Genomic DNA, 20,141 nt, shown 5'->3' with positions numbered 1-20,141 from the left:
ATGGGCCATCTAGTCCAGCCCCCTGCCATTCAGGAAAAGCACAATCAAAGCATCCCAGACAGATAGCCACCTAGGCTCTGTTTAAAGACTCCAAGAAAGGAGCCGCCACAGGACTCTGAGGCAGAGAGTTCCACTGTCCTTACCACCAGGAAGTTATTCACCATGTTCAGGTGGAATCTCCTTCCCTGTCATTTGAACCCATTGAGTCCTAGATTTCAGGGCAGCAGAAAACAAACCTCCTCCCTCTTTCTTGTGACAGCCTTTCACAAATGTATCAATGGTCCTCTCATGTCTCATTCTCTTAACCTTCTCTTCTGCAGGCTAAGCAGACTTATCTCTTTAAGACTCTCCTAATTGGAATTCATGGAATTCATGGTCTCCAGACCTTTGATCCTTTTAGTCACCCTCTTCCAGCTTAGAGTCAATCTATCTTTTAAACTGTGGGGCCCAGAATTGGACACAGTGTGATTCCAGGTAAAGGGGTCTGGCCAAAGCAGAATACAGAGGTACCAGGTCTTCGCTTGATCTAGATGCTATATTCCTTTGGATGCAGCCCCAAATCCCATTGCCCTTGTAGCTCCTGCATCACACTCTTTGCTCATGTTCAGCTTGTATTTCACAAAGATTCCAAGATCTTTCTCACATATTCTCTTGTCAAGCCAGGCATCGTCCCCCATTCTGTATCTTTGCATTTCATTTTTTTTCTGCCTAAGTCCTGTATCTTACATTTGTCCTTGTTGAAATTCATTTTATTAGTTCCCTGTCAACTTCTTGCCACTGTTACTTATTTGTGACTTGTCACTTATTTGTGACTTGATATTCCCTCCAAGGGCATTTCTATTCATCATCAGCAATCCCTCTTGGCTGAGTCTGATTGCCTTCCAAGGGTAGAGTCTTGGCGGTGGGTCCATAAGTGACTGTAGATACTTATTTTGGATCCGCATATTCTTTTGCAATGAAGACATATATTTTCATAAGAAATGCTGCCCTGGTAAGGGTTTGCTTGAGGTGCCTTCCTCTCAGACTTTTGGATCTTGACTTCCATAATCTGATTCTTGCAGCAAAAACAACTTGTTCCCCTACCACATCATTAATTCCATGTGAGCATTTTGCTCAATCCCAGCCAGAGGAGAGCTTTGGCGACTACAAGATGTAATGTGTTGCTGTCAGCAGCCCTTTTGGAGCTAGACCATAGGGAAGCCTGAGCGAAGGGAGATAGATGCTTTTGAACTGTGGTATTGGAGAGTGCCTTGGACCGCAAGAAGACCCAACCAGTCCATATTTCAGGAAATAAAGCCCGACTGCTCATTGGAGGGAAGGATATTAGAGACAAAGATGAAGTATTTTGCCCACACTATGAGAAGACAGGAAAGCTTAGAGAAGACAGTTATGCTGGGGGAAATTGAAGGAAAAGGGAAGAAGGGCTGACCAAGGACATGATGGATGGATGGTATACTTGAAGTGACTGGCTTGATCTTGAAGGAGTTGGGGGTGGTGACGACTGACAGGGAGCTCTGGCATGGGCTGGTCCATGAGGTCACGAAGAATCGGAAGCGACTGAACGAATGAACAACAACAAAACCTGTTTGGCTGGCATGCTTTTCCTATGTTGGCCATATATAGATGGCTTTGAGTCTCATGTCTTTTTTTTTCATGTCAGGAGCAACTTGAGAAACTGCAAGTTGCTTCTGGTTTGAGAAAATTGGCCGTCTGCAAGGACGTTGCCCTGGGACGCCCGGATGTGTTACCATCCTGTGGGAGACTTCCCTCATGTCCCTGCATGGGAAGCTGGAGCTAACAGACGGGAGCTCACCCCGCTTGCTGGATTCAAACCACCAACCCAGTCCTGCCGTCACAAGGGTTGCACTACCAGGGGCTCTGGTGAAAGTCATGTCTGAAAGTGGGATATAATAATAATAACAACAGCAATAAGAATGACTTCTGGAACACAGAATGCCTGAGGACGATTCAGTGTGCAGCTGAATTCACCAGATACTTTTGTGATAGATAATGGTTGAGTGCTATTAATTATGCACAAGCTAAAGCAATCATTTAACTGTATTGGTTTTTCCATGTCCACCCAGCCTCTGGTGATGCAAAGAGTGTGGCAAAAGAGAGAAGAGACACAGAGTGCTTTGGACCTCTCTTCTGCTCCTCTTGTTGCTTCGGCTGGTGGCTTGGACACACCTGAGCCTCACTGCCGTTCTCATGCTGGTCTCCTTCCTCTTCCCTTTTCTTTTCCTCATAGGATTCCACCGTCTGCTGGAAAAGATGGGCAACGTGGAGAGCAACGGCTCCTATCAGAAGCACCTCTTGAGATTTCCTCCTGATGAACAAGCCGGCATCGAGGTTGTATTTGGCTCCTTGTCCAGGATGGAGGTTGCTACTGCCACAAAGGCATTGAAGACAGCCGAGAAGGGAGTGACTCTGGCGACGATTAAGGCAAGAGAAGCAAACAGTTACCTTTTAACCTCCCCATTCAAGGCAGTCTACATGACTCTTCTTCCACTTCAGTCATACTTACTGCAGGCAGGCATGGTTCCCTCATTTGCAGTCAGCAACACAACAGTTTGTTGATGTTGTGTGCCTTCAAGTCAGTTCTGACTTGTGACAACACTCAGGCTAACCCATTGCAGGCTTGGCAAGATTTGTTTTGGAGTGCATGAAGTTAGAGATCTTGATTTAAGGAACTAACATGTCAATGGTTTGGGGGAAGAAATTAATCTTTATTGTAGGAAATCCACTCCAAGATAGAAGAGTTACTAATCTATGATATGATGTTAACTGATACTCTTAGGGGTGTTACTTCACCTCTTCTTCCAGGAATTCTTCCTTGATTTTCCAAGATGATGCTGTGTCGCAGCTATGGTGTTGCTGCTTTATAGTTTGAATGCTGATTTCAAGCATTCAAACCCCCTTCTCGGAAGCTGCGCCTCGTTGAGAAAAATAATACAATCCACAGAAGACAAACTTTCTTACAATGAAGTAAATGTTTATGCAATAGTCACAAATAACAGTTTCATTCCATTGATCCCAATATTCCAGCAAACCTTCCTTGAGCTTTTACAGGAATCTATTCTTCTTCTTCTAGCTCTTGCTTTCTTCACAGTCTCATCATCACCATCAGCATTCTCTGCTCATTCTCTACTCTACTCTTCTCTTCTCTCTACATTCTCAGTCTCTTAATTTGTAGTAGCTAAGCTTTCACAGGTGGCTTGACTGTTGCTGGTCATACAATGAATGGTCATGATTCTTACAATCACTTACCCATTTTTCATTTAAGAAATGATCTAAATAATATAAAACTCTGACATGCTGATCTTACTTAGATACATCTTGGAAAGGTTGAGAGGGAAGCAGAATTGGTGGAAAAACTTCCCTCAAACAACGAGTTTTCAGTGTACCCTCGCTACTTTGCAGTTTGCTTTTTGCAAACTTGCTGTTCTGTGGTTTTTTAAAAATATCAATTTAAGTACAAGGGACAGGGCCTTCACAATGCTGGCCCCTCTGCTATGAAACTACCTCCCCAGCAAAATCAATTCAACCCCCTCCCTCCTGGCCTTCAGGAAGCAAGTGGAAGCATGGCTCTTAGACAAAGCTTTTGGCCAATAGTGCTGTGAAATAAGTAAAGTAGAATTATGTGCAATTCTACTTAGAGGGAACACTGAGCAGAAATGGGGGGGGGGGCACCTCGTTGCCACCTGGGCTTCCGCCGCCTCAGGCGGCTCTTCTTCCCTCTGGGTGTCATGAATGACTTTTCAATGACTTTGAAGCATAAGTTCTTTTTATTGCAATTTCCAGTGTGAGAGGGTATACCAGATTAAGTAAAACATTTAGACAAAGAATGACATTGGACATACAGACATACAGATTCTATGCAACTACATTGGATTTACAATTACATTGGTTAACAAACAAAGGGGAATTACATTTTCACTCAACATTCACACACATGTACACACATTCATCCACATGCATCCAAATATTACCATATCCTTTTCTCCCTCCTTGGAGAAACACCTCTTAGGCCAGACCCTGCTTTCCTGCAGCCTGCCAATGCATAGTTCCAAAACTTCCATAACGCTAATACTTCTTTCCTTAAGAACAATGCCAAGGACCAGATCTGTGTTTTCCATACAGCAGAACCTGACTCCCTGCACAAAATCTAAGACTCCAAAAGCGCACTTCTTCCTCTTCCCTTGAGAAAGAAGCCCCAAAGTGACCAGACTGCTCCCGTGCAGATCTGCCACTATCCATAGGTAGTGGATATGGAGCAGAGCATAGTAGGTGAACCAGACTCCTCATGTCTGTCACAATTTGAGCATTATTAGACTGAGTCTTTTATAGGAATATTCTGTTGATGTCGTCCCAAAGTTGTTAATTAATGATAGACGTCTTCCATCCTGGCTCCATCTCAATTTCCTGGCCAGATGTTGATCTTCTTGATTGGTGTTGATCTTATGTTGACTTCCTTCTTAACATAAGGAATGTTGCAAACATTTCTTTAACTTGAAAGAACTATTGTCACAGTTCTTATCAATTCTCATTAGCAGGTTTTGATCACAGTTCCAGAAAGCAGGTAGTTAGTCATTGCAGGCCTTAATATTTATTTATTTTATTATTTATTAACTTTATTTGTACCCCGCTACCATCTCCCCAAGGGACTCGGTGCAGCTTACATGAGGCCAAGCCCAAACACAACAATACAAGCAATAAAACAACAATACAAGCAATTAAAAACATAGACAATAAAATAAACAACATTATAAAAAAAACAACACATAATTAAAAACAGAGGGGAGGCCAAATGTAAAGTTAAAATTGGAGATATGCTGGGACATGAACGGAAGATGATACTGGTGTTTATGGAAGGGCATACGAGCAGACTTAAAAAATGTAAAGTGCTTTGGAGGACAAAGTGCTATGGGAACATTTTTCCAGGAAGGCACACTGGAACAGCCACGTCTTCAAGTTCTTCCTGAAGACTGCCAAGGTTGGAGCCTGTCTGATGTCTTTAGGGAGTGAGTTCCAAAGTCAAGGGGCCACCACCGAAAAGGCCCTCTCTCTCGTCCCCACCAATTGCACCTGCGATGCTGGTGGGATCGAGAGCAGGACCTCACCGGATGATCGAAGAGATCGTGTGGGTTCGTATACAGAGATGCGGTCACGCAGCTAGGCGGGTCCCAAACCGTTCAGGGCTTTGTAGGTAAGAACCTGCACCTTGAATTGGGTCCAGTAGATGAAAGGCAGCCAGTGGGAGCTCCTTAAACAGGAGGGATGACCGTTCTCTGTAAGGAGCCCCGGTTAACAACCAGGCTGCCGCTATCATACTGGTGTCTCCAAAATTATTAACTCCATTCATACATCCACCTTCCATTCTTCCATTCATTCCCACACATCATATTAAATTCATATTTGTCAAATCTGCACATTGAATTTCTTGTGACATGGGGGTGTTGGAAAGGAAGCCCGCCTGGAAAGCCGGATTAATTGTAGCACCCTGGGGTTGGGGGGAGGGGGGCAAGGCCACCACCCAGCTCGACCCCTTCTGCCATCAAGGAGGGCACCCGCAAACCCCTCCCAGCAGGTGGCCGCCCCCGGCTCTTTGTCCCTCCTTACCCTCTTTATCTTCTTCCTCCTTCTCGTCACCTCCTTTCCCACCCACAGGCCCGACCTGGGGAAGGTAAAGAGGGCAAAGCAGGAAGAAGAGCCAGGGTCCCTCAATTATTGTGGGTGTTACGTTCCAGGACCATCTGTGATAAGTAAAATTCCACGAAGTAGGGACACCCCCTCCATCGCCCTCTTTTCCTTCCTCTTCTTCCTCTTCGTTGCTGCCTGGGCCTCTTTCCGCTGCTTGGGCCCCGCAATGCCTCAGCTGCCTCCTCAATCTCTCCAGAAGTGGCAGCAAGAGGCCCAGGCAGTGACGAAGAGGAGGAAGAAGAAGGTAAAGAGGGCGAGGGAGAGGGCGTCCCTACTTTGCAGAATTTCACTTATCACAGGTGGTCCTGGAACATAACACCTGCGGTAAGTGAGGGATCACTGTACATCACAGAGGGGTCAGGATAGGTGGGCATAGAACGGGGTGTCAAACTTTTTCTCATTAAGAGCCACATCAGCCTTACAATTTTCCTTCAGAGGGAAATTAAATCTATGGATGGATAATCTGGATAATCTACACCGTCATATAATCCAGATTATTTATTTATTTCTCCTATTTGTATCCCTTTCTTCTTACTCCCGGAGGGGGACTCAGGGCGGCTTCACAATTCATTCAATGCCAACAACAGTAATAAATGATAGAAGCAGTTAAAATATAGAATTACTAAAACATTGTTTAAATCACGCAGGTTTGAAATCATTGTCTAGGCTGCCATGATACATTTCAATGTAACTATATTTTAAATTACTTTTAGGATATTTGTTGTAATGTTTACATATATTTTAGTTAACTGTGTCTTATTGGATTGTTTTGTTTTATTTTTCATCACATTGCTTAATTCTTTGTTGTAAGCTCACTGTTATTACTGTTGCTTTACTGTGTATTATTTTGATATGTTTATACTCACCTGAGACATTGAATACTTGCCTTTTTGAGTGTGTGAACTGCCCTGAGTCCCATTGGGCGGGGGGCGGGGGGAAGAGGGCAGTCTAGAAATAAAGTTTTATTGTAATAATAATAATAATAACAACAACAACAACAACAACAACAACATGGCTGTGGCTCACAAATGGAACTTTGAAAAAGGAGACGGAGGGCCTGATTCTGGCAGCCCAAGAACAAGCCATTAGAACCAATGCCATCCAAACCAGAATTGAAAAGGCGACGACATCCCAAGTGTAGGCTCTGCAAGAAAGCAGATGAAACAATAGATCACATCCTCAGCTACTGCAAGAAGATTGCGCAGACAGACTACAAGCAGAGGCAGAACACCGCTGCTCAGATGATTTATTGGAACCTGTGCTACAAATACCATCTGCTGCAACAAAGAACTGGTGGGATCACAAGCCTGAAAAAGCTACAGAGAATGAACACGTCAAACTCCTCTGGGACTTCTGAATTCAGACAGACAGAGTTTTGGAGCACAATACTCCTGATCTCGCGATCGTGTTAAAAAACTCTGGCACAAACCAGTAAAGGTGGTCCCAATGGTGATTGGCACACTGGGTGCAGTCCCTAAAGACCTTGTCAAGATTACCATCTGACAGCTGCAAAAGGCCACCTTACTGGGATCTGTACGCATTTATTTGCTGATACATAACACAGTCCTAGACACTTGGGAAGTGTCCGACGTGTGATCCAATACAATAGCCAGCAGAGTGTTTGCTGTGGACTCATCTTGTTGTGTTTCAAATAATAATCATAATCATAATGCCTAAAGACCTTGTCCTGCACTTAAATACAATCAGTGCTGACAAGATTACCATCTGCCAGCTGCAAAAGGCCACCTTACTAGGATCTGAACGCATTACTCGCCAGTACATCACACAGTCCTAGGCCCTTGGGAAGTGTCCAACGTGTGATCCAATACAACAGCCAGCAGAGTATCTGCCGTGGACTCATCTTGTTGTGTTTCTAATAATAACAACAACAACAACAACACAATTAAAATAAAGACATAGTTAAATATAATAATCCAGATAAAAGCACAATTAAATAAAACATAAGAGTATAAAACAGCAATGTTAGAACTCAATCCAAACAATACTCAACAAAACCGGTTGCCAGTAGTGCAGTGGGCATGACCAGGCTCTTAAAGGGCCAGACATGGGATAGGGCCAGGTATTGGATGAAGTGCAGAGAACAAAATATTATCAGGGAACCTAGAGAGTGGGCGTTCTAAAATGGAGACTGAAACATCCAGGTTTTCAAATCCCTGCGAAAGGAGGACAGTAAGGGGGCTGATAGTAAATAATGAACACCACTGAGAAACAGGGGAATTCCAGGCAGCAATATGGATTGTGCCACCACTTCCATCTGAGTAGGAGCCAGTGTGTCCTGAATGGCCGAATTTGACTGCTGCATTTCCTTCTTTGGCCAGGACCATGTCAAGGGTGCTCTTCCTGAATCGATGGTCATTCGGCTGTATGATGGGATGACGAGTGTCCAACTGACCGAGAAGTCGCCTGGGTCCAGTGGCCGGGTGACGAAGGAGCAGTTTGTTGTCTTTATGTCCGCAATCTTGAAAGGCAACGCTGAGGAAAAGAAGGGCATTGTCATGAAAATGATCTCCAAGGCTGGCGGGACTGTGAAGGGAAGTCAAATCCTTGGGGTAAGGAGGGGAAATATTACATTTATGGGTGGTGGAGAGGGAAAGGAGTTCACGAAAGGGTGTATACATATATGTGTGTTTTGAGGGCACTTGCCTTAATGAAATTTTGAGAAACTGCTGAAAAGAATTTGCAGGGAAGAGGGATATTGGACATTTTGTTGTACTTTGCACCAACTTTCAGTTGTTAATAAAACTTTATTTATACCCCGCTCCATACCCCATTGGGGACTCGGTGCGGCTTACATGAGGCCACGCCCATCAGTGCAGTACATACATTGTAATACAAAAACATAACAATACCAGAAAATAAAATACATAAAATGCAAAGAAATATAATAAACGACACAGACATTATAAAACATGCAATTAAAAACAGAGGATTTCACTGAGCAGGGCCACATTCAAGGCTAAACTTTTAAAAACTCTGGGAGATAGGATGATGCAAATAATCAGGATGAGGATCCAAGAATGAGGGAGGATTCAATTGCACGAACCATTAATAAAGTGCTTCTAAGGACATTTAGTGCAAAGTTTGGTCAGGGAGTTTCTTACATTCAGTCACTGAAGGCACATTGGAATAGCCAGGTTTTCAGGTTCCTCCTGAAGATTGCTAGCATGGGGGCTTGCCTAATATCTCTGGGGAGTGAGTTCCAGAGCTGGGGGGCCACCACAGAGCAGGCCCTCTCTCTCGTCCCCGCAAGTTGCACTTGAGATGCGGGTGGGAGCGAGAGAAAAGCCTCTCCGGAAGATCAAAGAGATTGCGTAGGTTCGCCTGTCCAAATGGGCTCATTTTTGCCCTTGTTGGGAGTTCTGTTTCCTTTTTTTCTGTTTTGAAATTTGGTCTTTGTTCTGTTGAAGTTTGCAGAGGACCTGGTCCATTCTGTGGTCCACTTTCTAAACTACAGAAATGAGCTGAAGGGCTGGAATCCAAAGAATATGCAAAATTCCACCGCCGGAGTGAAAGCTTTGGCTTCCCAGCTTATATCCGAACTGAAAACAGCAGGTGAGACAAGAGGAAGGTCATGATTGTTTTGGTTTTCATTCACAGCTGAAATTAAAATGAGGTTTGTGCAAGGAAGCAGGAACTTAAGACCAACATACACCCAGTTTCTAGTTCAGTCTCCTACTTATAATTTCCCCCCAAATATGCACCCTACTGGTTCTATGCATAAGATAAGCCTGGATATTGACAAACCAGAATGTGTCCAGAGAAGGAGGCCAAAAGGTTCAGAGATTTGAAAGCCAAGGAATAACTCTGAGGAATGACTGCGGGAGCTTGGAAGCGAGAAGGCTGAGAATCAGGAATGTGAGAGCTAGGTTTAAATATTAGAAAGGATGTCCCAGTGTGTTGTTGAAGGCTTTCATGGCTGGAATCACTGGGTTGTTGTGAGTTTTTCGGGCGGTATGGCCATGTTCCAGTAACATTCTCTCCTTACGTTTCACCCACATCTGCGGCAAAAATCCTCAGACGTAGAGGTTTGTTCAGAGGTTTACAGAAAATATACATCAATATTTGTTGTAAATACATCCATTCAGCGTCATATATTTCAACATGCTTAAAGATACTTACAAGGTTTTAAACTTGGTACTTGTTCCCCCTATTATCAAGTTCATAACTTGATAATATGTATCTTTATATGTATATGTATCTTTATATGTGTTTATGTACATGATGTTCAATGAATTTATTTACAGCAAATATATATATATATATATATATATATATATATATATATATATATATAATTTTAGTCCACCAGAGGAAGGCCTGGAGTGAGGCCGAAACCAGTCGTGCACTACGGATTTATGTTCAACTAGACGCAAGAACATACGGCGTTGATACTTCTTTGAGTGACTTTACCAAACGCATATAATATTGTTTTGTGAATGCTATGATTTGGAACTGTATAATAAGTTTCACCAGTCACATTATTGGCTGAACCGTTTTATTTTTCTTTTTGTGTACAAGTGGGCTATTGTGTTGTAAGGAAAAGAGATTCCACATAAACATTAGGAAGAACTTCCTGATGGTAAAAGCTGATCAGCAGTGGAATATGTATAATGGAGTGGAAAATGTGTGATGTTTTTAAGCAGAGGCTGGGTGGCCATCTCTCAGGAGGGCTTTGGTTGTGTCTTCCTGGCTGGCAGAATAAAGGAGGTTGGATTGGATGGCCTTTGGGTGATACCTTCCAACACAACCCTTATTTTCTGCTTCAGATGGGAAGAGGCTGGAGGGGGCTCAGGCGCTGGACGCCACCTACGACGAGAGCAGCCTAGAGGATTGGCTCTTCCGGGTCCCTCAAGTCTCCGCCTTCCTCGGGGTCATCGTCCAACACGGGCTGCTGGCTGGGCCTTCCCTCCTGCCGAGCCAAGGTGCCTCCCGCTTGCTCCCGGAGTGCCGAGGGATGAAGGGGGCCGGCTTCGTCAGCCTGCTGGACCTCCCCTCTGTGGCGTACATCAATTCCTGCCTGCCTTCGGAGCTGCGGCGGGAGTGGCGGCTGCTCTTCTCCTCCCAGCTCCATGGGGAGAGCTTCTCCCAGCTCTGCGGCCACATCGTCCACAAGGGGCCCTGCCTGCTGGTCTTGCGGGATGCCGACGGCTACGTCTTCGGGGGATTCTCTTCTTGCTCCTGGGAGGTCAAGCCACAGTTCCAAGGTAAGGATCCCAACTGCGAAGATGCTAGCCAATTGTACAGGGCTGCCACCAATTTGCGAAGTCTGCACGCACCAGTTGTACAATTGTGCCAATCGCGAAGGTGCTGCAATTCCAACAACAGACAGGTATAGGATTTTTAACTTTAAAGAACCCACCCTCTGTCACCAATTGTATAGACTGTTCTTAAATTCTGCCATCAATTATGCAGATGTGGATGATTTATGGATATAATTCAGGTAACTGCCAACAACGTGAGGTATTGCCGATGAGATCTGGCTCCCCAGATGCAGATAAATGGAGATGACACGGTCTTCAACAAAAGTTAATAAGTTTATTTTGTACAAAGTGTATGGTTGCAGGCTGTTAAATAACTTGGAATAACTTAGAGAACTTTGAATGTGACTTGGTTTGCAATACAGTTTACTCTTCTCAATGCCACAACTTGTGATTGTCTTTTACTGAAGTGAAGCACTTTATTAACAATGTTTCCTAATGTGAATAGCCTTCCGATTTGATCTCTTCTTGATCAAATCCTAGATCTCTAGTTCTTCCCTGACTAGTGATCTAAACAAGCTTCCCTTAGTCCTCACTGACTAAAGAAACTATTTAGGTTTCCCCCTTCAACCTTCCTAGACTGAAGAAACCTCTGGCTATTCACACCCACTGCTTCTTCACTCTCCACTCTCCTCTCTCAACTGCTAACTCCGACTCCTAACTCCCAACTTAACTGCTTCTTTTCAAAGACGCAGATAACATTCTCTTGCTAGGCTCCGCCCACTTCTCACTCTCTTGCCTGGTCTCCTTGGCAATGCCACTGTGGATACAAGCAGTTAACTCTAGCTCTCAGCGGCTGTTACCAACACGAATATATTCTAACAGTTAAACATATACATAGTTTCAATAACTTCTGCACACCAACATTCTCTGCTTTTTCATTGTTTGCTGATTTCCAAGCCTTGTCTTTCAAAAGAGTTTGCCATTATAGAAGTGTTGGAAGAGGCACCAAGGGCCATGCAGTACAAAGCACAACCACATTGGCTCTTTTCACTGCTGCATCACACTGTTGTGCTTTGCGATTTTACTGCTTCTTGGCAGAAGGGGGTCTCATATTAAACTTGTGACAGAATTCCAGAGTTAGAAGGGACCCCAAAGGCCATCTGTAGTGAATCCACTACCAGTTAGACTTAGAGAGGCCTTGGAAAAGTAGGCCCAAGAGATTCGGCAGCCATCTTGGAGAAGGTGCTGGGGGGGAGGGGAATCAATTTTGGTCGCTCATTTCCTAGAGGGGGTGTGCTTAGTAAGAGCAGCTTTGGAGGGAAATGCGAGAGAGGAATGTGATTGGCTAAGTTAGAGTGGGCGGGGCCTAACTTGGCAAGAGGGAAAAATTGTCTTTAAGGAGAGATTTTTAAATCCCTGTCAGGAGATTGAACTTGGGTGTTAGGATTTTGGAGTGGTGTAGAGGGTTAGAGAGAAAGGCCTGAGATTGACCAGTTTTGCTAGCAAGGACAGCTAGTGAGGACTTTACAGCTATTAGGAAGATAGCTGAGAAACAGAGAGATAGATCCAGGTTAGGACTATCTGTGCTGGTTTAAGAATTATTGTCAGAGAAACTATCCTGTCAGTATTCTTGTGTGGAGGGAGAAAGGAGAGTTTCTTGTGTAACTAAGTCAGAACTGTTTATGTAACTACATGCTTTCAAGACAAATCTCTGAAACAGCCAAGCTTTGTACCTAAATTGTTCCTGTTCTTGTAAATAAACTTCATTGATTATTTTTCATTACATCTGACTCAAGTGTGCCTCTGGGCTTAAAGGTTCAAAAGCAGCTTTAAGCAGTATTCAAGAACTTAATGGTGGCAGCATTTGTTTTAAAGAACTATCTTTAAAAGGGTACCTCAGAAACACAAGCCGAAGGGCTAATACCATCACACTCTTTCATAAGTTACCTCAAATAAGACAAGGGCTTATCAGCATTTCTAAGTGGGTGAGTGCCAGTGCGCTTTCAAAAAGGGGTTTTTGGCCAGGAAGAAAGTGCCAGCTTTCTTTACAGCTTTTTGGTTTTGGGGCTTGTAAATCTCAGAAGCCACATTAAAATCTATTATTATTATTATTATTATTATTATTATTATTATTATTATTGTCTTTATTTGTACCCCGCTAGCATCTCCCGCAGGACTCGATGTGGCTTACAAAGGCCAAGGCCTCAATATACAGCATAACAATACAAAACCTAAAGCAAATTAAAAACAATTAAAGCAATATTAAACAACAAAACAACAAGCAATAAACAATACACCAAAACACAATAAAACTGGGCCGGGCCAGAGTAATGGGTACAGAATTAAAAGTGCTGATGTGACAGGTGGTATATAAGGATTATAGGGTAAGTGCAGTGTGCAGTGTGCGGCAATCTTAATTCTAATGAAGTGCTTCTGGGACTTGGTATTGGAGATTTCCTATTCTGGGAAGGCACATCGGAACACCCAGGTCTTCAAGTTCTTTCTAAAGACTGCCAATGTAGGGGCCTGTCTAAGATCTTTGGGGAGGGTGTTCCAGAGTCGGGGGGGCCACCACAGAAAAGGCCCTGTCTCGTGTCCCCACCAAATGCGCTTGCGACGCAGGCGGGATCACGAGCAGGGCCTCTCCAGATGAACGCAGTGAACGCGTGGGTTCGTAAACAGAAATGCGGTCACGCAGGTAGGATGTTCCCAAACCGTTCAGGGCTTTGTAGGTAAGCACCTGCACCTTAAATTGGGCTCGGAAAATAAACGGCAGCCAGTGGAGCTCCTTGAACAGAAGGAGCTCCACAATCTAAGCGGTGTCTTGCTGCTTTTGGGGATTATTTTTATTTCCACAAAGAAAGCCTCACGATCCTTTATAGTTTTGGTGAGATTAAATATTTTCTCCCAAATAAGAATCCCCCTACTGTGTTATATTTTGGTGGAACAGCGTTGGGGTTTTTATTATCAAATAAGTTTCCCTATATCTATTATACCATCCAACCCTCTTCTGACAGTCAGGAAGACACAATCACAATGATTTTTATGCTGCTGTATCACACTGTTGGCTCTTGTTTAGCTTGTGAGAGAATCCTAGAGTTGGAAAGGACCCCAAAGGCCATCCAACCCCCTTCTGACATGCAGGAAAACACAATTGCAATGGATTTTTTAGTTGCTTCATCACATTGTTGTCTCATATTCGGCTTGTGATAGAATTCTAGAGTTGAAAGGGACCCAAAAGGCCATCCAACCCCCTTCTGACAGATAGGAAGACACAATTGCAATGGTTTTTAAGCTGCTGTATCACACTGATGGCTCATATTCAGCTTGTGATAGAATCCTGGGACCATCCAGTCCAACCCCTTTCTGACAGGCAAGAAGACACAATCACAATGGCTTTTTTAGTGCTACATCACATTGTTGGCTCGTGTTCAGCTTGTGATAGAATCCTAAACTTGGAAAGGACCCCAGGGAGCATCCAACCACCTTCTGGCAAGCAAGAAGACACAATCACAGTAGTTTTTTTTATTGCACTGTTGCCTCATGTTTAGTTTGTGATAGAATCCTAGTTGGAATTGACCCAAAAGCACATCCAGTCCAGCTCCCTTCCGCCAGGTAGGAAGACACAATCAAAGCCCTCCCAAGAGATGGCCACTCAGCCTCTTTTTAAAGCCCTCCAAAGGAAGACAGGATGGGAAGAAGACAGTAGAATATGTCCTGCCATTGTGCTCCAAATCCAAGAAGCAAAGAGTTGGAAGGGATTCAAAAGCCCATCCAGTCCAACCCTCTTCCGCCAGATTAGGAAGACACAATCAAAACACTCCCAGCAGATGGCCAAAGAGCTTCTGTTTAGAGATCTCCAAAGAAGACAGCTCTCCTGGACTCCAAGGGAATATATTTCACTGTTGAACAACTCTTAACTGTCCTCACCAGGGCTAACCCTGCTTAGGGAAGGTTTGGCTCAATTTTGAAATCATGATCACTCACTATATACAAGATGGCAATTCTCGCCCAGTAGGTGTCAGTCTTTAGCTTTGATTCTGCAGTATTTCTCTAAGGAGCTTTGCAACCTCCACAAAGCATAGGCTTTGGAAATGTATGGGAGAGACCAAGAGCATCTAGGAAATGATCCCAATGACACGTCTTGTCTGTTATGTATTTCCCTCTTAATCTCTTCGGGCCTCTGTTGTTTACAGGCAACAACGAATGCTTTCTCTTCTCCGTGTCCCCTGTGCTCGGCGTGTTCACTCAAACGGGTTACAATGACCATTATATGTACTTGAACCACGGGCAGCAGACGATGCCGAACGGACTTGTGAGTATGAAGCATTTCCTGACAGAGCTGGTCTCTGAACGGGACTCTTTTGGCAGCTACAGTTGGCATTAGAGTCCTATGGCTTGCATTTTGTTTGGGGATATATATATGTGTGTGTGTTTGTGTGTGTGTGTATACACACACACATGATTTGGGATTCGAACTTGCCACCTTCTGGTCAGCAGTGATCTATTGCTGCTGGCGATTAACCAGCTGTGCTACAGCCCGTCCCTGAATATAATAATAATAGGACATTAGGTCAACTGGAAAAAGGCGATCAGTGTGAATCTCCTTCCAAAAGACTGCACTCAGGCCCCATCTACACTGCCATATAATCCAGTTCTGACTTCAGATGATCTTATTTGAACTGGATTATATGGAAGCGTAGGCTCATATAATATAGTTCAAAGCAGATAATCTGCATTCAGAAACTGGATTATATGACAGTGCAGATCCAGCCTCAGTGGTCCATTGGTTTGGACAGGATGATAACAATGCTGGTATCCTTCTAACTATTGGTCGGTTGGTCATTTTCTATCCCTATTTGTGCTTAGTCAGATCTCACTTTCTGCCTAGATCTTATGTGTTTTCCCCTTTCCTTCCAGGGAATGGGCGGGCAGCACGAATACTTTGGCCTCTGGGTGGACAGCAACTACGGGAAGGGACACAGCAAAGCCAAGCCACGGTGCACCACCTACAACAGCCCCCAACTCTCAGCCAAGGAGAACTTCACCTTCAATGCCATGGAGGTGTGGGCAGTGGGAGACCCCCCGGGAGACATCAACGTAAGTGACCCCTCTCGCTTCCAGAATGGCAAGACAAACCCTTTCCATGCATCGAGGGTTTGTTCAACATGCCCAGTGCAAGGGCTTGGGTTTGACCATTGGCACCCCAGAGTGCACCCTGGAAGTTGGGTCTTTTACGGTATTTTCATCTTTTGTTCTGTGTATCTTAATATAAAATGTTTACAATGGCATGGTTTTAGCCATGTTGTGCCACCCCTTGAGCCATGAGGAGAGGCGGGTAAGAAATATAATAATAATATATTTCTTACTCCTAATTGTATCAGCCAACGCCTCCAAGGTTGCTCAGAAGACTCAACATGAGAACATTAATAACCACAGAAATATAACAGCATCTAAGGTTCTTTGCAAATAATAATAATGACTATCATCGTATACATACAATGGATGATTATGAATACATATGATGGAGGAAGATGCTGTACATGAATCCAAAAAGTGTGGTAAGGTGCACAGCAGGAATCAGCAAGCCCTTCCCTATTCGAGTCAGAGTCCATCCAGTATTGGCTCTGCCACTGTTGCTGTTCATGGGTGAAATCGCCAGAGACACTACTGTATGTCAATAATAATAATAATAATAATAATAATAATAATAATAATAAAACTTTATTTATACCCCACTACCATCTCCCCAAGGGACTCGGTGCGGCTTACATGAGGCCAAGCCCACAGTACATAATAACAAAAGCAATAACGAAAACAATCAATACAACACAATTAATATAAATCACATAAACAATAAACAGTAAACAACAACACACAAGCATTTAAAAACCTATGGCTGGGCCAAATGTAATAGATTAAAATTTAAAAAATAATGCTGGGCATGAACAAGGTAGGATATGACTGGTATAGGGCTTCCAAGGAGAGATGAGGGAAAGCAATCAATCCTAAATCAGTGGTAAAGTGCATTTTGAGGGCATGTTACTGAGAGTTTTCCTTATTCAGGGAAGGTACACTGGAACAACCATGTTTTCAGGCTCCTCCTAAAGACTGCCAGAGTTGGGGCATGTCTAATGTCCTTGGGGAGCAAGTTTCAGAGTCGGGGGGCCACCACCAAGAAGGCCCTTTACCTCGTCCCCACCAATCACACCTGCGAAGGAAGTGGGAGCACGAGAAGGGCCTCTCCAAATCATCGAAGAGATCGTGTGGGATTCGTACACAGAAATGTGGTCATGAAGGTAAGCGGATCCCAAATTGTTCAGGGCTTTGTAGGTAAGAACCTGCACCTTGAATTGGGACCGGAAAATGAACGGCAGCCAGTGGAGCTCCTTAAATAATGTTCTGTTAGCCACCAACTTGTGGGCAGAGTTGCAGACTCAAGTGCAAGTGTGGAAAAATAATCTGCAATATTTTGGACTACCACTCAACATCTCAAAAACCGAGTCCATGGAATTTGGACCAACAGAAGAGGATGGCTCCATCAATATCAATGTCAACAAAATGCCTTAGCTGAAAGATCACTTCTGTCAGCGACATACTATCAGATGCTCATGGGTGTGTAAATGCCTCATGGATGAAGAAGAGAGCAATGACAGGCGTAATGTGTGGTAAGAATATCCTAATCCATCTAAATTCAAAAATTTACAGGACGGTGGTGAGACCAGTCACTGTATATGTCACTGAGTGCTGGCCAACCACTAAGGCCATTGAGCAGGCACTGCACACGATGGAAATGTGGACAATAATAATAATAAAATAATAATAATAATAATAATAATAATAAACCCTTATTTATACTCCGCTACCATCTCCTGCAGGACTCGGTGCGGCTTACAAGAGGCCGAGCCCAAATACATCATAAAGCATAACAACAACAGAACAACAATAAATAACTCATAACAAAGCAAAACAATATAATAATAACACGATGCATTTTAAAAACCTGTGGCAGGGCCAAATGTAAGGATTAAAATTTAAAGATGCTGGGCATGTCCAAGGGAAATAGGATGGATATTTAAGGGATAGGTGGGCGTGCAGACAGTTCTAAGTCTCTCGTAAAGTGCATTTAGGACGTATTGCTTAGGATTCCTTATTCTGGGAAGGCACACACGTTTTCAAGCTCCTTCTTAGACTGCCAATGTTGGGGCCTGCCTGATGTCCTTGGGGAGGGAGTTCCAGAGCCGTGGGACCACCACCGATAAGGCCCTGTCTCTCGTTCCCACCAATTGCGCTTGCGAAGCAGTTGGGATTGTGAGCAGGGCCTCTCCAGATGAATGAAGAGATTGTGTGGGTTGGTATACAGAAATGTGGATAGTCAAGTGGTCAATGGGTGTCCTGAAGGACAGGATTCCAAATGATAACAGTGTGCTCCATTTTCGGAGTTGTTCCAGTCGCCAAGAAGATGAAGGAATCCCACTTGAGATAGTTTGGATGTGTGCAAAGCAGTGATGAGGGCTCAGTGGCAAAAACTGCACTGAATATGGAAGTTGCAGGTGCCAGGCCACGTGGCAGACATATAACCTGCTGGCTCTACCACTTGAAACACGACATGGCTGAAGCAAGACTCACAACAAGAGATGCGACCGATAGGAACAAGTGGAGAGCAAGAAGCAAACAAGCAGACCCTGCAAATTTGTGGGACAAATGCTAGGAAGAAGAAGACCAACGTCATACACAGCCAAAACAAAAAATAATGTTTGCTGTTGTCTTGGTTTTGAGGCCTGTTCCTGGGTTTGTTATGGGTCCCGATTCAGAAAATTGCTTTGGATAGAATCATAGAGTTGGAAGAGACCTCATGGGCCATCCAGTCCAACCCCCTTCCAAGAAGCAGGAATATTGCATTCAAATCACCCCTGACAGATGGCCATCCAGCCTCTGTTTAAAAGCTTCCAAAGAAGGAGCCTCCACCACACTCCGGGGCAGAGAGTTCCACTGCTGAACGGCTCTCATAGTCAGGAAGTTCTTCCTCATGTTCAGATGGAATCTCCTTTCTTGTAGTTTGAAGCCATTGTTTCACGTACTAGTCTCCAAGGAAGCAGAAAACAAGCTTGCTCCCTCCTCCCTGTGGCTTCCTCTCACATATTTATACATGGCTATCATATCTCCTCTCAGCCTTCTCTTCTTCAGGCTAAACATGCCCAGCTCCTTAAGCCGCTCCTCATAGGGCTTGTTCTCCAGACCCTTGATCATTTTAGTTGCCCTCCTCTGGACACATTCCAGCTTGTCAACATCTCTCTTGAATTGTGGTGCCCAGAATTGGACACAGTATTCCAGGTGTGGTCTAACCATAGACCTCATGAACTCTAGTTTCTTAGATAGGGTTATCATGTTTTTCTATGGGTGGCGTGTAGATGGCATATCTTCCATATTTCAAAAACTAGAGCTGGAGTCAGCAGATCAAATACACCCCAAAACAGGTCTAACATTTGTGGCACCAAAATGTGTCTTGGCCACAGTTCTGTAATCCGCAAAGCATTGCAGTTCAGAATGAAACAGTGAACAACAGGGGACGTAAAGCTGCCTGCTGATATAACAAGACCCCAATTACTGTGGAGCCTGTATACATGGTTCTGTGCACATGTGTCTGAAATGGTTTTTCTAAGGATGTACTAGATCCTCAGAGGGTTGTTTGTTGTTTATGATTTGCCTCTATTTTGCTGTAATATGTTGCCCAGGCTTGGCCCCATAGAAGCTGCTCCGAGTCCCTATTATTATTATTATTATTATTATTATTATTATTATTCTAGGGAATCCCTCCCCCAGGTATTACGGAGATATTACCTAGCAAATCCCAAATGCTCCTCTATGGGACTCTGCCGGAAGAGAGTTCTGAATGTTTCCCAGACCCCTTCCTTGGTTTTGTTTGCTTACTTGCTGTTGCGATTGTTATCTTTCAAGCTCTGAATGAAGTCATTTGCTTTATGTCTTTTATGATGTGGTTAGTTATTGGTTGTCCTTTTCTGGTGTGTTTTACAAATTTGGGTAAGCTTTTAAATGTGTTTGTGTTCCCTGCGATGTTTAATCTCCTTTGTCCTCTGCCTTGGTGACCTGAATGAATGCGAAAGTGACCTTTCCAAGTCAATAATATAACAGCTATTTTAAAGTCAGTAGCCCCCACCCTCAGAACACACACTTCCTCTCTTTCCTTGTTCCTGTCTC

At 43.9% G+C, this 20,141-nt stretch overlaps 1 protein-coding gene across 2 annotated transcripts in view; it reads left to right on the top strand.

Moving 5' to 3' along the window:
* MEAK7 (MTOR associated protein, eak-7 homolog) overlaps positions 1 to 20,141 on the top strand; it is a 29,942-nt gene that overhangs the window by 4,999 nt on the left and 4,802 nt on the right. For both annotated transcript variants that reach the window (XM_060788466.2, XM_060788467.2), the window contains exons 2-7: positions 2,249 to 2,442; positions 8,040 to 8,270; positions 9,129 to 9,273; positions 10,488 to 10,925; positions 15,119 to 15,237; positions 15,843 to 16,022. In XM_060788466.2, the coding sequence (XP_060644449.2) occupies positions 2,272 to 2,442; positions 8,040 to 8,270; positions 9,129 to 9,273; positions 10,488 to 10,925; positions 15,119 to 15,237; positions 15,843 to 16,022 (1,284 nt within the window). In that variant the 5' untranslated portion in view covers positions 2,249 to 2,271. The remainder of the gene's footprint in view (positions 1 to 2,248; positions 2,443 to 8,039; positions 8,271 to 9,128; positions 9,274 to 10,487; positions 10,926 to 15,118; positions 15,238 to 15,842; positions 16,023 to 20,141) is intronic.

The sequence above is a fragment of the Anolis sagrei genome, chromosome 8 (genome assembly GCF_037176765.1).
Source record: "Anolis sagrei isolate rAnoSag1 chromosome 8, rAnoSag1.mat, whole genome shotgun sequence".
Classification (NCBI taxonomy): Eukaryota; Metazoa; Chordata; class Lepidosauria; order Squamata; family Dactyloidae; genus Anolis; species Anolis sagrei.
The sequence above is the reverse complement of the archived record's forward strand: the minus strand, read 5'-3'. Positions and strand labels throughout refer to the sequence as shown.